The sequence below is a fragment of the Larus michahellis genome, chromosome 13 (assembly GCF_964199755.1).
Source record: "Larus michahellis chromosome 13, bLarMic1.1, whole genome shotgun sequence".
In the NCBI taxonomy this organism is placed as follows: Eukaryota; Metazoa; Chordata; class Aves; order Charadriiformes; family Laridae; genus Larus; species Larus michahellis.
Genome location: NC_133908.1, coordinates 13,020,722 through 13,036,903, shown reverse-complemented (window position 1 = coordinate 13,036,903; position 16,182 = coordinate 13,020,722). Strand labels below are relative to the sequence as shown.

General features: G+C 51.0%; 1 protein-coding gene across 8 annotated transcripts in view; it reads right to left on the bottom strand.

The window, feature by feature from the left end:
• Positions 1-267: 267 nt before the first annotated feature.
• Positions 268-16,182, bottom strand: part of ACAD10 (acyl-CoA dehydrogenase family member 10) — a 16,819-nt gene continuing 904 nt past the window's right edge. The window contains exons 2-16 of one of the 8 annotated variants that reach the window (XR_012589816.1): positions 15,790-15,956; positions 15,121-15,269; positions 14,093-14,287; positions 12,365-12,520; positions 11,582-11,741; positions 10,998-11,139; positions 10,130-10,198; positions 9,139-9,320; positions 8,409-8,559; positions 7,031-7,176; positions 6,044-6,217; positions 4,760-5,115; positions 2,592-2,660; positions 1,600-2,305; positions 268-983 (exon numbers count right to left, since the gene is read on the bottom strand). Coding sequence is in view for 6 of the 8 variants with exons in the window: in XM_074606810.1 (XP_074462911.1) it covers positions 2,106-2,305; positions 2,435-2,501; positions 2,592-2,660; positions 4,760-5,115; positions 6,044-6,217; positions 7,031-7,176; positions 8,409-8,559; positions 9,139-9,320; positions 10,130-10,198; positions 10,998-11,139; positions 11,582-11,741; positions 12,365-12,520; positions 14,093-14,287; positions 15,121-15,269; positions 15,790-15,982 (2,409 nt within the window). In the remaining 2 variants the exon portion in view is untranslated. Of the gene's footprint in view, positions 2,306-2,434; positions 2,502-2,591; positions 2,661-4,759; positions 5,116-6,043; positions 6,218-7,030; positions 7,177-8,408; positions 8,560-9,138; positions 9,321-10,129; positions 10,199-10,997; positions 11,140-11,581; positions 11,742-12,364; positions 12,521-14,092; positions 14,288-15,120; positions 15,270-15,789; positions 16,001-16,182 lie in introns of those variants that run through there. The other 7 variants (XR_012589817.1, XM_074606810.1, XM_074606808.1 and 4 more) reach the window with 7 other exon arrangements.

The window sequence follows — 16,182 nt, the reverse complement described above, 5'->3', positions numbered from 1 at the left end:
GTCAGCGTGTGCACAGGAATCAAAAAAACAAAACTACTGTGTGCAGGGGACATGGAACGACGCCAGCAAAGTGCTCTCAACAGGACACTACTGGGTGCATGCAAATGAGAGGCTTTGTAAAATTTCTCCCCACAACAGCTAAAGGCCTTTTCTGCTTGTTTGCTTAAGATGCCTCGTGCCACATCAGGGTGACAAAGTGCAGATTCACATGCAGGGAGCAGAGATGTTCTCAAGCTATCACCGCCATCACTAAGGAATCCACAGACTAAAAATACAAAGAGCTTTTAATCTCCAAAATAAACCTGTGGTAATTACCCCGTATCTGACAGCATCTCTTTGGCTTCTTTAGTGAGGGGTCAGTGAAGAGTCACGGGGGTGGATGGCTCCGGTTTCTTAAAAGGGCCAGAAAAATTGTAGAATATGTCAATTCAGAAACAGTTTAGCCTACTGTCCTGGAAGACCCAGGTCACTGAAAGTCTTGGTGGTAGTTCCTGCTTCTGCAGGTCTCCGGCATGTCGCTCAGGAGGGCTTTATCAGCCCTGTTTTGCAGGAGGAACCACTAAACACAGAGAGGCAAAACGCTGCCCAAGGTTATCCAGCAGGACTCAGATTAGGCTGTGGGCTTCCTAGATCAGCTGAAAGAAATCCTCTTGCGCTGGCTTTCAGCCTCTCTCGTCCTTGGCTGCCCATACCCCCCGAAGGGTGGCTGATTCCCCTGTGGGTCCTGGGCAGCCCTTTAGAAGGTGGCACTCCTGAAGACCGTTTGTTCCAACATGTTCTTCCTCCTGTTGCAGACCCACATGCATTAAAACACTTTTGGGAGATGCCAGAAAGACCTGTTTTACCCGTAGAGACATGTCTGTGTGCACTCTGCCTCTCCCAGAGGGACCGGGTCAGGCTGCATGTCCACAGGGCACTTCTCAGAGCTGAGCTCCAGCCAAGCCTCGCTCAGGGCTAAGCTCCTCTGTGTCTTCTGCTGATACCTGGATGGACAACCAATGACATCGGGCATTAGCCATGTGTTAATGCTTTTGCTTCTCTTGAGCAGGACCCTTCCCTTCCCTGGGCCTTAGCAGATAAACCCAGAAGGATTAAAACCACATGCAATGGAGGAAACACTTCCACGGCAGCCCCAGCTCTCAGCCTCAAGCTCTCAGCCCAGCAATAGCCGGCTGGGATTGAGCCTGCCTGAAAGACAAGATGGTGGGAGCGCAAAGGCCAGGTGCCTGCTCGGAAATCATCCCAACTGCCGGGGCTGGGCAGATACAGGCTCCCTCCCTCTCCCACAGCAGAGCCAAGTGCCTGGGGTTGAGGTAGAATTTCACCCTGGAGCTTGCAAGAAACGAAAGCTCAGGTTACGAGGCTTCCCCACAGCTGGTGCTGAGCAGCCAGCGCGGCTGCCCCAGGGCTCCTCCGCAGCACCCCTTGTGTCCCTGAGAGCAGCGATGTGGTGGTGACCCTGGGCAGACGGATGTGGCCTTGTGCAAGTGGGCCGTGAGGCTGCGCCCACGCTGGAGAAGCTGAAGAATTCAAAGAAGTGTGCCCATCACTTTAATACTGAATTAATATTAGACTACACATAAAGAGCCCAGGAATTACCATGATTGTTCCCACAGTTATCCCCTTGTTGCTGGCCTCTGTGAAGCACTGAAAGACCCCATTTTTCCAGTCTCCATCCTCCGTGGTGCCCAAAGAAACTCTGAGAGATCCACTAAGCCATGGAATAATGGAGTCCTCCCAGTTCCTCCCAGCTCCAGGGGCAGGCACTGCCTCAGCCCTGGAGCCTCCCCTGAGGTCAGAGTCCTCGAGCACCCGATTCAGTTCCCCCCACCAGTGACTGGAGTCCTTCGAGCACCTGCAGGCAGCTGAAGGTGTTGTGCTGAAGAAGGAGAGACACACTGCTCCATTCTCTTTATTCCCAAAACCAAGTCTTGCACCCCCACCCGGTCATTCCTGACCAGCTCCATCCCCCTGCAAGTGACTGCCTGCAGCCGCATGATCCAGGGGTGGATTTTGCCCCATTCTCTACTGAGCCTGGCAATAAAGGCACTGAGCCCAGACAGGAGATAACAGTTTGCTGAAATTCAGAAGGTCCCAGGCTGCTGTTAGCATGACCTCTCCCATGCCAAAGCGGCTGGTTTGTTCTCGCATCCGAGGCTCCCCAGCGCTGTGGCTAGTGGTTCAGCTCCGGTTTGGAGAGTGCTGTCCTGTGAACCACGCAGGACCTTCAGCCAGACATGGAGCTCAGGTCCAAGTGAAGCACCAGGCTGGGGTCTGCACCGCTGAGATGTTCTGCTCCAGAGACCTGCACGAGAGCGAGATCAAAGCCCACGCAGGGCAAGTAAGGGGCTGCAGGACCAGGGAAAAACAGCAGCAAATGCCCCAGCCCCTTCCAAATGCCCTGGGGAACACAGTGCTGGGGAAATATCCTCACCTGGGATCCCACAACAGACAGGACAAATCACCCCTCGTGAGCCCCATACTGCAATGCCTCGTTCCTTCTGTGGAGGAGGCCCCAGAAGGGAGGTGACCCTGTGTTGCTTTATTTGGGCCAGAGAAGGGTTAAATATTAGGTGCATGTCTCTGCTCACCTGGCTATCCTCATCCATAGCCTGTACAGTCTTCATCAGAGCCGCTGCTTTGGTCCTGGCACTCTCTGCCTGATGGAAGAGGATAGGACACATTACATCTTCCTACATCCCCCTTCCCTGGTGCTGGCCCTCCCAGGCATGATGCTGGAAGTGCAACTGTGTGCCAGGTGCTTTGGCCAGATGTGCTTATGCTCACTGAGAGAGAAACTGAGCTTTGCTCTGCTCCCTTGTAGAGGATCTTCCCAGAGAACTGCGGGGACAGGCAGCCTTTGGGACCAGCGTGCAAAGTCTGCTGGCTCCCTACGTGGGACGTGGCAGGATCAGCCGAGACGCTGCCCTGTTCAGCTGAGGGTGCCTCAGCCAAGGGCATGTGGCTGCCAAGCTCGCTGGGACAAACCTCCACCCCTGCGGTGCCAGCTGGCACGAGGCAGGCTTGCCCCTTCCCTTGTCCCTTGCCCAGCTTATGAGCGCCCTGACACTCCCAGGCCAGGACTGTTTGGCTGTTTAACACTCCACTGCATTATCTTCCTGCCGCGGGCAGCAAGACTCCTCCCCTGGCTTTCACACCACGCTTCCACAGCAAACGTTGACAGTGTAGGGCCAATGGCAAGGGAAAGAACAGTGGGATAAATGGGGAGATGGCAGGGATGAGGGGGTTCTCTGGTCCCTCAGACACAGAGCAGCATCTCCACCACAAGCCCAGGGCATGGAATAGGGAGAGCATGGCAGTCCTGATGTTTGGAGACTTGGTGACTCTCCCAGTTCTGAAGATGAGTGTTTGGAAGAAGGGCAAGGAGATCTGCCCATCTCAGCACTTCCAAATTCCCCAAAGCTGCTGCTTTCCCTCCTTTCCCAACTTTTCAGGGGAGCAGCTGCTAAGCACCCTGAAATGTTGGGGTTTGCTGGTTTCTGCCAGAGCACAAGGAAATGCTTCTGAAGGGCTGAACAACAGATGGGATTATTATTTTTTTTTGGCAGCTAAAAGGCGGTTAAGTAACCCACTAGAATTTTATAATGTCCCTAGAATACATTAAGAATATAATCTCGGTAGCAACCCAAGGATAGAGATGTTTGCTTTCATGACGCACTCTGTGAATGATTACTTCTGACACCGTTCCCAGCAAATCTATTTGCAGCAGGAGCCATCCCAGAGCCACGAGCACACTGAGCCACACCGTGGCCACAAGCAGCACTGGGAAGTGGAAGCACAGAGAAACCAGACAGTTTGGAGAGCCCGGGCAGGGGACCCAGTTGTGCTGACACCTGCGTATTGACCTGACCTGCCTTGCACTGGCAGAAAGAAGAGACATGTAATTAAAACTCTACAGTTTGAGACCTGATGCTACTCCCATCTCTGCCACTGACCCACCACATGACCACGGGCAAGTCAGTTTGGTAGCTTGTTTCTGCTTCCTCACCACCATACCAGGAATGACCAATGTCCCTCCGTTTTGAGGGTTCCAGGGCTGCAGCGGCACCTGCTCTGCACAGGAGAGCCCAGGGCGGTGGCAGGGCCAAAGTCCAAGTGGCATCTCAGAGCCTGCACTGCAGAACATGCTTGGCTTATCACTGGGCAGGCGGCTGTCTGCTGACAGGGAGGTCTGCAGGGACAGCCCCTGCCAGGGAAGGCAGGATAAGAGAACACAAAGGAGGAAATGAAGCTGTGGAGGTGCAGGCAGCTCCCTGCCCTATCTGAGGGACCTTCCAAGGAAGCAGCGGGAGGGAGTCTTGCAAAGAGAATTAACTTAGCCTTTCCCACACTGAGGTAGCAGTGAGGCTTTTCCCATTCCAGGGAACGAACAAGCAATGGACTGTCAGGCATTGAAAAGCCCAAGCCCAGCCAAGCTCTGGGGACTCCATCAGCATTGACGGCAGGACCTTGGTGGAGCAGCACCAGCGATGACAGCTGGGCTGGCGTTAATCTGCTCATCTTTGAAGGGAGTGCCGGCTTCTGAAATTGCTATTTCCCAGAATATGAACTGTGTTATTCGAATGCAGCCAGCACTGGCAACCCAGCCCCCTTTCCCTTTCTCCAAGCCATTGGACTCTAGGAGTGCCAAGTGTCAAATGCGATCAGGAAAGCAAGAGTGCTCAGAGGCATGCCACAATCCCCCACCCCCGTGCAGGCACAGCAAAGCAAAGCTGCTTTAGGGAGGAAGGTGTCTCACCTTCAACTCTAGAAGAGGACGTGGAGTCCATCTGAGCTGGGAAATCAGAAAACTCCATTGGACACCCATGATCTTTTCCAGTTTGCAGGAAAGACCCGGGGCCATCCCCAGCAGGCTGGTGGGGGGTGTGACCAGGGCAACTCTGGGCTCAAGATCTGCCCCAGGCCGTGGCCAGGTACCATAGCTCCTGCGGAGGAACAGCCCTCGACTGGCCAAGGTGCTGTAACAACGTGCGAGAGGCTTTGTGGTGGGGAGGCTGTCAAAGACACGGAATCCTTCTTTTATGGCGAAATCCCAAGCCAGGTTGGCCACAAACTCTGCATCCTCTGGGCTGCCTTCACCTGGAGCTGGCCTCCCTGGGGACAAGAGAGGAACAGGACACCTTTGTTTGAAAGAGCCAGTGTTATGCAGTCACGTCCCAAACAGCACCATGTGCCCTGGTCTGGGCCAGCCCAGCAGGACTCGGAGAGACTCCTCTCTATGGAATACGAAAATAACATCTTGGTTCTCTCTGATAAAGACTCCCGGGCCAGATCTGATGTCTGCAGATAAACAGCACCGAGAATTCACACCACCTCCCTGGAGTCTCTCTTCGAAGGTGCTGCTTAGTTTGAAGGTCTGAGAGCTCCACCTGTAGGACACGGCTCTGAGCTCTGAACTCTGGCCTCTGCTCACTTCTCCCATGAAAGAAAAGTGATCACACAGCAACGTCCCATCGCCACAAGCAGCAAACAGGAACAGACCAGACCTTGCATCCAGCAAAAAGCAGCCGCTGGGAAAACGCCCTGTGTGTGTAGCCCTTTGGCCCTTTTTTTTGGTTGCAGGACACATCCTGACTACACAACATAGCCTGCCTGAGAGGTTACAGCAGCCTTACACCCTCCAGAGCCTGTGCTGGAGCAGGGAGGGAGCTCTGTGCTTTACAGGACACTATTCGCATACCTCTTGTCTACATGCAGCAATAACTTGATGCATGATTACTCCCAGGTCACTCATCTCCAAACAAAGAGGTGAATCTCTTGTTTTGAGCCCGTGTTTCCCATGGGAACTCTATGCTGAAAGCACAAGACTGCCAGAAATGCCACGCTTTGCTCTACCCCCTGGAATTTTGGAACTCTCAGGGTGCACGGCCAGGAGTGCCTGAACCCTGCAGCACATGCTGCTGGTCTGACCTCCCCCGGCTCAGTGTGAGAGCGCTCCAGCTCCCCCCACACCAGTGCTCCTGTGTCTGTGCTCTGGCTGGAGGCTTGTGCAGCACAGGGCCGGGGTGGTTGCGTTCCTCACCTGCCAGAGAGCGTTTGTAGAGTCCCTGCAGCGTTGCAGCCAGTCGGAAAAAGGCAAAGGCCATGTAGAAATTCCAGTTCTCAGGGTGCTCCACTCCCATGTGGTCACAGTACATCTGGGAATACTCCTCTGCTGTAGGGATTCCCAGGTGTCCCAAATCACACTTCCTCAAGCCTGGAAGACGTGAAGAGGCAACAGTGAAACAGCAGACAGCGAGGAGCTCAGAGCTTTCTAGGGATGCCGTGAGGCTTGTGGCTGAGCCACGCAGCTGCGGAGCAGCAGAGACACCTGCACCCATCCAACACCTGCACTCCTGCCACGCTGTTTCCATATATAACAACGGGGGTTTGGCACCAACCCACATAGGTGAAATGCATACAGGGCAGTTTACTTCACTGGGGTGAAATTGTGAAAGCAATGACTGATGGATCTTCTTCCTAAACAACAGAGTGATTTTCCTCTCTGTTTACACCTATACTGTTCTTTTCAACGAGTGTATAACTTTGTGGAAAAACACCTTCTGCGCTGGCCTGGTTCACAGCTTTCCCACCCAAAAGAGTTCCCCAGCTTTACAGCTGAAGTGAGAGGGAAAATAATCCAAACAAATTTTTAAATGCAGTTTTGCAAGCTGTGAAGCAGGGCCCTCCTCTCCGGGGCCATCCCTGACACGACTGTTAACAGATCCACGCGCAGGAACAGGGTGATGGTACCAACCAGGACAGGGAGCGCACGGCAGAGTATCTGCCAAATGGGTGGCAAATATGTGACAAGCTGGGGATGGGGTGACCATGGCACAGTGATCACTGCACTTTCCGTCCTGGAGGGAGGGGAGAAAGGGCAGAGCTGGGAATATGGTGCGAGACCCACAGCCCTTCCCAGCTGCAATGAGCCCAACTGCCGGCTGAGCTCTCTGGGCAGGAGCTAATCTGTTTCTGAACTCTGGTTCCTCTCTCCGTGTGTAAAACGTGACTTTGCCCCTCTCTGTACCTCTCAGTGCATTAAAGTGAGGTGGCAGGAAGTAGGCCATACAGTTATTCGCCAAATCAGAGATGGGATCTCCTAGAGTTGAAAGCTTCCAGCCAAGGACAGCAAGGACTTCTGGCCTGTCTGGATGAAAGACCAGGTTGTCCATCCTGTATCAGAGGGAAAAAGAGATCAGCAAAGTCTCAAGAGGGGAAAAAATCCCAGTGCTCAGCAGCAGCAGGTGCTTTCCAGTGCTCTTCACTCTCTTCAAAAATTGCTGAGTCCTTTGGGAGGCTGCACAAGTGAAAGATTAATTTCTGCAAGCATAGGACAGGGAGGACGGAGATTACTCAATAATGAACTCTCTGGTTAACGATGAACTGAACTGTGCTTTGAAGAATGAAACCAAGTTATTCAGAGCCCCAGATCATGAACAGATGTTACAGGACAGGCTAGCCAAAAAGTGAAGCAGGGAAGTCACTGTCCAGGGGGTCATTTCAAAAGCACACAATAACTCCAGGCCCTGCGTTGTCATGTGCTGTAGATTATGGGTAGTACAGCCTTCACCCGTTTGAGCCCCAGAAGAGGGCAGCAGCCTACTGAGGAGGAAACAGAGAGGGCAGCCATCCTGCCAGGGTGCAGAGAGCTCACCAGCTTCCAGTCACACTGGGACTGTGTGTGACAAACCTTGCGGGAAGGAGCCTTGGCCCAGAGTTGGCACACAGCTACACTGCAGCTGCACAGTCCTGGCAGACAGGGTCTGACAACACAGAAGGTGATCTCAGCATCCCTCACCTCTGCCCCCAGCCATCACACTCCGGCATGACTTCACCTGTAACACTGGCAGGTTTTGCCATACATCCTGCAGCATCTCACCAGCCACCCAAACTCTTTAAGCACCAAATATCATTAGCAACGTGCACCACAACTGATTTCTGAGTCTTGCAGAAACAGCTGATGATACCCCAGTGTTTGCAGTGGCTGGGTGAAGAAACTCTGAAACACCAATGAAGCAGCAGGATTGGAATCGGACATCAGGAGTGCAGGCTTTCAGTTCCTGTCCCCAGCTTCCTTGCTCTCAAATGGGGACTGTTTTTAAACTTCCACAGATCACTACGCAGATAAACACTGGGGAAAATACGAGAGCTCTGGGTGCAAGACAGAACCAGTCAGAGCTCTCGGGATATGCTTCTCATGACAGATGCAAAGGGTTTGTGGCCATCTAGATCTTGTTACCTGGGGGATGCTCAACACGACCCAGAGCCCAGCTTTCAGACTGCTCTGAAGCTGCTGTGCCAGCCCAACTCATCACCTCTTTGCAGTCTGCGTATTGTTTTACACCCTCTCTCCCTCTCTGCTGTCTGGGATGTGCTCCAGGGAATTGGTGTCAGCCAAGCAGTACCTGAAATCACCATGCACAACTGTCGTCTTCTGAGATTCAGGAAAATGCAGAGGCAGCCACTCGATGAGCCTCTCCATGGCTGGGATAACATGAGTTTCCATGGCTCGATACTGCTTTGTCCAGGTCTCAACTTGTCGCTGAATGTAATTAGCTGCAAAAAGGGAATGAAGGCTCTCAGGGAAAAGGACGGGCACAAAGAAGCTTCAAAAGAGATGCACGAAAGGTGCATGCAGAAAAAGTCAAACAGTCAAGCAGATCTCAGTCCAGCACCCTGAGGTAAGCTCCAAGAGTTTAACTGTGATTTCCAGGGTTCTCATACATTCTTAACTGGCACTGGATTTGATATTCTGGCAGAAATAACCAGATCCTGGACAAAAATGTAACTTATCCACCAACTCCAAAAAGCTGGAACAGCCCTGCAGAGACACTGGAGGAGCCGAGGAAGTTTGGTCAGAGATGGCAGCAAACAAGTTAATCCTGCACCCACAGTGCGGCAATTGCTCATGGCAGGAAGCTCTGGGGACTACTAACAGTAAACACAGACCTGGAGGATCTGAAGCAGCTCTCCACACCTTCCCACCATGCCTAGGGATTCAGACACCCTGCTACTCATCTTCGCTTTCCCAGCTGCCCCCAAGCTTGGCCCAAGTCCTGTACCCAAGCCTATCCTTTCAAACGCTGACACACGGGAGAAGAAAACAGTGATAGAGGATACATAGCCTTCTCTCACCATGCTCCCCAAGGTCCTCCAGTTTGGCTGCTCTGAGGTCTACACTGTGGATCTTGGAGAGGACTTGACTCATGGCAGCATAAATAGCTCTCCGCTGGCTAGGCTGCAGTGTGGGGAGGGAGATGTCCCTGAAGACGTGGCCAGCACAGTGCTCCATCAGGTAGAAAGGTGTGCCAAGAGTGCTGGGGAAGCAAGGTGGAACTGGTGGGTCTGAGGTTAATCCTGCTACCTACCATCCCTCAGATCTCACCTGCACCTTCAACATGCCCCCAGGCCTCACCCACATGGCAAGGTGAGGAGCAGCCTCAACAGCACAGCTCCATGCCCAGCTGTGGCCCGGGCTCAAGCCCAGCTCAGGCTGCCAGCCAGTGGCACACGGCTGTGGCATGACCAGCCCTGTTCCCTCCAGCCCAGGAACCTGAGCTTAGGGCTGGGCTACAGCACCAACCATCTCCCTGCCTCCCCTGCAGTGGGCTCTGCAGCCGGGCTGTCAGACTGCATGCGAACAACACGAACAGCGGACACGCATTTAACTGCAGTGCAGAGACGTTATTACTGCAGCCAGCAGAGCTCTGAGCGTAGCCGTGCTACTACAGGCAACACAGGGTGGCCTGGTTGCAGACTTGCTTCTATCGCGGCTGTAGATCTTGGGGCAAGCCTGACGTCTGGCAGTTAGAAAAACCTCCTCCTTATTGGAAACCTAAGCATATTGAGTCAGCAGGGAGCCATACAACACTGTTTTACAGCAGCTTTTCAAAGGAAGACAGCATTTTGATTAATTGCTAAAATAAAGACACACCTCAAACAAGCCAAATGAAAGTGTTACTGTCCTTTGAACTTCTAGAGGCTCCTCTAGCCCAAGACTGGGCAAACACTAATTAGACCGGTGTACTTTGTGAGGTCTGGCTCCTTATATCCCTTCTCTCCTGGTCTTTGGGGGAATCTGGCTGAAGTTGTCAAGCACAGAGTGAAAACTGAGGGACAAGATTACCTTCTGTCCTCGCAGACAGCAAGTACGGTGGGAACAGGAACACCAGCCTCATAGAGTGCCTTCAGTACCCTGCCAGGGCGAGCCAGAGAGCCGTGTCAGCAGAGAAAGGCATTAGGGAATCAATACTAGAACTGCATTGTTGCTAGGCAGACGCACAATATAAAAAAAAAAAAAAAAAAAGAGTCCTGTGCTCAGTTTTAAACACGCTAAAATAACATGGCTGGGGGCAGGGGAAAGCAGCACACCAAAATCTTTGTATGTTCCAGGGCTCTGAGACTAACACACTCTGAAAAACCAAGGGGAGATCACAACTGTCCCCCCCACAAGTGTCCTGCTGCTCTGCTGCCGAGGCAGAGATCTCTGGCACAGCATGACCCTTCCAGCACGGGGCTAGCCCTTGGCGGGGCTCCTCGCTGCTCAGCTGCAGTGTTGTGCTGCAATCTCTCTCCCACCCAAGGTGCCAGACGCGACAGTGAGATCCTGCGTCTCCCGAGGTGTGCCGGGAGAGCTGTGGTGTGCTCTGCGAATTGGAAGGATCACAGCGCAGGAGTGGGGAGAGTGTTTTTCACAGGCACAGGGTCCTAACTACACGCTCACCACCAGCTGCAGGGCGGTAGCGCAGCCTCGTATCTCAATCCAGCACTACTCACCCAAGCTGTAGCAAACGGACAGATCACAGACTGGGATACGGAGCTGTGCAAAACACAGGGGAGGAAAATGTGGGAGGCGGGTGTGTGGACTGTGTGTGTGATGTGGAACAGAACAGCCAAGGCTGGAATGAGCACTGTTCCTAGGACGGGGGTTGTTTGGGATCTCCTACGAGAGTCTTCCCTGCTCAGCCGGCATGAGGAGCACAGCTCCTTCTTACCTGTATTCCCTTCTGACAGCAGAGCCCGAGGGATGCAGCCTGTCAGAGGGCTCCTTCTTCAGCACTAGCAAGCGATCTCCAAACTTGACATAATAGGTCTGGGTAGACTGTCCGTGGCCAAACTGCCGTAACGCTAGCGGGCCTGAAGAGTTGAGAGCAGGTCAGCAGACAGAAGCATGAGCTGGGATTATTTCTCACCACTTCCCCAGGTTTTACTTCCCCTTCCTGCTCCTGGGTCTGAGATCTCACTTGCAGCAATCGCGAACCTACACTTTGCTCCTGTGTCCCAAACCCCTGGGGAACATGGCAATCACTCATAGATGGCTGACAGGCCAGGAATATCCCTGGCACCTCTTTGGCAACTTGTGCTCAGCCCCTCCCAAATGAGGAAGTCCTGAAGTGTTGTTTCCCATTTCTGGGAAACAGTGACAGATCACTGAAACCTGAATGGCTGCAACATTTGCTTGGAGATTAGGAGCCTGTCATTAATAGTATTTTTCAATCCATCTGTCATATGATGGAAAGAGCCAATGGCTCCAGAATATGTGAGCTTTCAGGCTGAAGAACAAAAAGCACTGTGATACCTGTTGCTTGGTCACTGAGAACATTTTCAAGGTACTTTTGCAGACGATCTTTTGGGATTTCCATGCTTGGTCTCACTGAACAAGTATTTGGAACAAACCCTTGCAAAGGAAAACCCAGATAGGTTTCCAGCTCTTTGAATGCTACTTCTGGATCATCGACCTGAAAGCAGGAGGGAGGGAGAAACACCAGGTGACAGAAGATAAAATTGCCTGGCACAGACACTGTGAGCTTGGGCTGGGCTAAGTGCTGGAATCCCCTGTGTGCAGTCCAGGGGAGTAGAGTTCACTCTTCCCACCAGTCCCATGCTTGTCCTTCCCCCAGTGGTCCCCTCACCGAAGTAAAACCCCTGTGCTCACTATCTCCAAAGCCTGTGGGTTAACCAATCCCCAGCTGAAAGACCCGTGAAGCCTCACAGCTGCTTCTAGAAATGTCTTAAGTGTGTGTCTTATTTTCTCACATCAGATGGATGTGGTTGTCTCAACCATACGGTTAGGGCTGTTTCTCTAATAGGGAACCGAGGTGCATAAAGGAGAAGCAACTTCTCTGAGGTTACACTGGCTGTAGGGTTTAGAGCCATGAATGAAACAGGTCAGCGCAGCCTTTGCCAGTAACCCTCCCCTTTAGCCCAGCCACATCCTGTAGGAATAAGGACAAGCTGAAACAAAAGGCTTGGCAACACGAGTCTGCCACTGCGATTGAAAATCCTGAGCCATTCAAGTCAAACACAGCTTCTGGACTTAGAAACCATACACGAAGCCTGCCTTGGTTGCATTGCTTTGTACCTTGACTGTTTTAATGCCATGCTGGGCTGCTGCTTTTAGGTTCTGGCTGCTGCTGTCGAGGAAGATGGATTCCTGGGGCTGAACGCCCAACCGCTCCAAGCACAGCTTGTAGATACGAGGATCTGGCTTGTGCATTCCTTCCCGATAAGATTCAACCTACAGCAACAACAAATGGATTATGCATGAGCCTACTGTGACCACAAACATCTGTGCAGTGTTGGAAATGGAGGATGGCAGGGTGGGAAAGAGACTGACAGTCTAATTAACATGTGAAATAAGGGACACGGGGAATGGAGAGCTGACAGAGCTGGATAGGATGTGATTCAAGCGACCGCGTGGGTGCCAATTGCTTGGCTGTGGCTCTGTCAGCTCAAATAAGCTAAACAGGATTGGCCAGTCCTTGGATGGAAGATATCCAACGAGATGTCACGATGTGGGAGACTCACTGGGTATCCCACACTGTGCTGAACCAATTGCTCAATGCTGTCCAAGAAAGCCTTGGATTGCACCACCTTCCAAATGGTCTGGAAAAGCAATGTCCTGACCATCGCACCTATCAACCGCGCCAAAGCAATATTCACAGCAGCAGAGATGTTGACCATAATCATCTGCCCAATTTTGCATCAAAGAAGTCTTGAGACAGTCTCTGAATACTCACATTGCCTCACAACCATCAAAAATTCAAGCAGTAATTCACCCCTGCACTGAAAGACACTCTAGGAATAGAAATTAATCTATTAGAGAGATATAAAAGCCAATGATAATGGAAATCCACATTCAATTAATTTTTTTCCCACTAATTACTGTGCAGTCCTGTTGCCTGCTGTTATAGAAGAGCCACACCGCGTGAATGATGACACCAGATAGGCCGTGGTTATTAAAGTGCTTTGAAACAGTCTGGGATGAAAGGTATCACAGAGCATCGCTCCACTAAGAGAACTTCATAGGCACTGGTGTCACTAGTATAATGCACAGAAAGCCGAGTTGATAATAACATAATGTTGACAAGATGACTTTAAGCAGTCCCAGGTTTTAAATGTATCAATACGATTATTCTTTGCCTATTTTGTTGTCTCAATCAAGGCTATAAAACAAACTTAAGTCACGAATAAACTCCTGAAATTCAAAGATGTGAGTTGGGGCACACAAAAAAGCAAATTTTCTGCCATGCTGAGGTGAGTCCTCGTAGCTGCCTGTTCAAGTGAAGCCACAAGAACCAGCTTTGAGGCTAATCTTCTGCTTCATCTTTGCAAAAGCAAAGCGTGCTGGGAGAGGGGTCTCTGCCTGCTCATCAGGTCAGATCGGCACGTTGGGGTAGTGGGATTTTTTGAATATGGGGGCTGCTTTGCAATTCTTTGGGATGAAACAAGCTTTAAAAGAGTAAAGACTGAATATAAAGCAAGCACTGGGTAAGAACATTTAGTTCTTGTATAGTGTTCCAGCTTCCAAGTCCTTTATCGACATTGGTACACGTAGACTTGTGGCTGCGTGGGCATTTTGCAATGAATTTTCAAATGCACAAGTACCTGCCACTCACTGAGACCCTCTTCAAGGCTGAATCACTACGACGAATTATACCACTAAACATTCTCACAGACTGTTACATTTATGTCTACTAATATGTGCTGCTGGTTGCTGTTCATTTGGTACCTGCACGTAAAGAACTTCAGTTGCAGGTTTCTACAGAGCTAGCTACAGAAATGCATTTTGGAATCCATCAGGGCTTACCACATCAAAGTGCTTTCGGTCCAGCAGCGGAAAGCTCTCTCCATTCAGCAGACAGAAGCTGTTGCTTAGAAGAGCTGTCTTAAGACCTTCTGCACGGATACACTGTACTGCTTCTGCCATTATGGGGAGCTGTTTTATCATCTCATTTCTGATTAAGTCCAAGAGAAAAGAGTCCACTGGAACACAGACATTTGCCTGAGAAACCAGAGAAACCCCCCCCCCCCCCCCCAAGAAGGATAATTAGCCACAAATTGTTTTTAAGTAGAGAGGAAAATAAGAGTGGTTGGGTAGGAAGGTTGCCTGATCATCTTATCTTGCTGTCCTACTTCCTTTAGCAGCACAAGGCAGTCTTCCAGCTAAATTGCTCAGACCAAATAAACTAGTGTTCTCACATTACTAATTCTACAGAAGCAGCAGCAGTGATAAAAGTCTGATTTTTGGAAAGAGAAATGCACTAGGACTGTGCCTGCCATAAAATCAAGGCAGGTTAGAAATAAATACTGATTTACCATTCAGCAGGCAGGAAAGGAAACTGCATTTTAGACTGAGCTGTTTCAAAAAAGACTTTATTCAAGAGAGGATTCTTGCACTGTGTTCCTGGAGCTGTGGTGGAGGGGCATCTACCGATCTTTAGAACCCTCCCTGGAGACCATGGCCTCCATCCACTGAGCATGCCCATGTACGAGCAGCAAAAGCCTCTCAGATGGTCTCTGACTCTCTGACTTCTCATCTTGGCTGATCCTAGAGGTGTATCGAAATAAAAGTTATGAAATAAGCAGGAAGAGGCTCATGGAAGTCAAGGCAAATTCAGCTGACCATCCTGCTTGTGTACCAGAGTCATGATGGCAGTGAAAAGTCTGCCCTGAGCAGACAGCAGTGCTTCCTAGACGGTAAATCCAGACCCTTCCATCAAAGGATTCCTTTTAAAAAAGCTCCTCTTTCCTCACTGAACCACCAGGTTCCCACATTGCAGGGTCCCATTTCCCTGCAGTCAGGAAGCACAACGAGAGGAGAGGGAAGTGGCTTACAATCTCAAAGCACTTCTGTCCCAATTCCTGCAAAAACTCCACAGCCGTCAGCTCTCCTCTTGTGTACTTCAGAGAGGGACTACTTTCCCCTCCAGAGAGCATAGCTTGCTGGATGGTGCCGGCTGGAATACAATTCCGGGCCTCCCAGTCTATACAGAAAAAAGTAAGAAAGCCAGGAGAGAGCATGTATGGCATCATCAGAACTGAGAAACTAGCTTGAAATCCCTCTGAAGTCTGATACATCGACCAGCACTCATGAGAACTGACGTGTTGGACTAGGGTAATTGACCCAGACACAAAGAAAAGAAGTTTTGGCATTCCCCCAAATGAAGCACCTCACCTCTATATTTGGTGTGGTGCACTTGGGGTGAAAACACCGAGTTCTTAAAGTGTCCTGAAGGACAATACCAATGTTGGGCGGTACCAGCCAGTGCCATTACAGGACTGTTTCATTACGAGATGGGTTCAGGCCCTGATCTGGAGCTGCCAGCGCCCTTGCCCGTTGCTATCAGTTCTAGTACTTCTGATGGCACAACAAGGTACCATTGTCATCTTCGCAAGTTCTTGAATATCTTACCAGAACCAGAGACAGCTGGGAGGGACACCTGACATTTATTTTCCTTCTATGCATAGAAACAAGAGGAGCAAATGAGAAATGAGAATACACACCCACAGCTGTCTTGTAAGGGGACGGGAGGAGCACTCCGCTGGCGTCAAAGATCACAGCTTTATAATGGCACCATCCAGATCGCCTCCGCCGGATTAAGCCCTGCGGGTGCTGCCGGATCCCAGCACAGAGCAGGTAAGGGGTGCGGGCAATGCCCCTCAGGTACATGCTGCAGAAAATTTGCAACAGGCCCATGCTGACAGAGGAGAGAGACTGGGACACAAAGTATAGAATTACTTTATTAAAGTAAATATTTATTCATGCACATGAAGTGTCCTGAAATTGAGGCACCTGAAGGTGGTTTTACGCAGGGTCCTCACGCCCTCCAAACGTTTAGGTAAAACACAATTTCACTAATCACAAACACCCACACTACTGATTACTAATCACAGCAG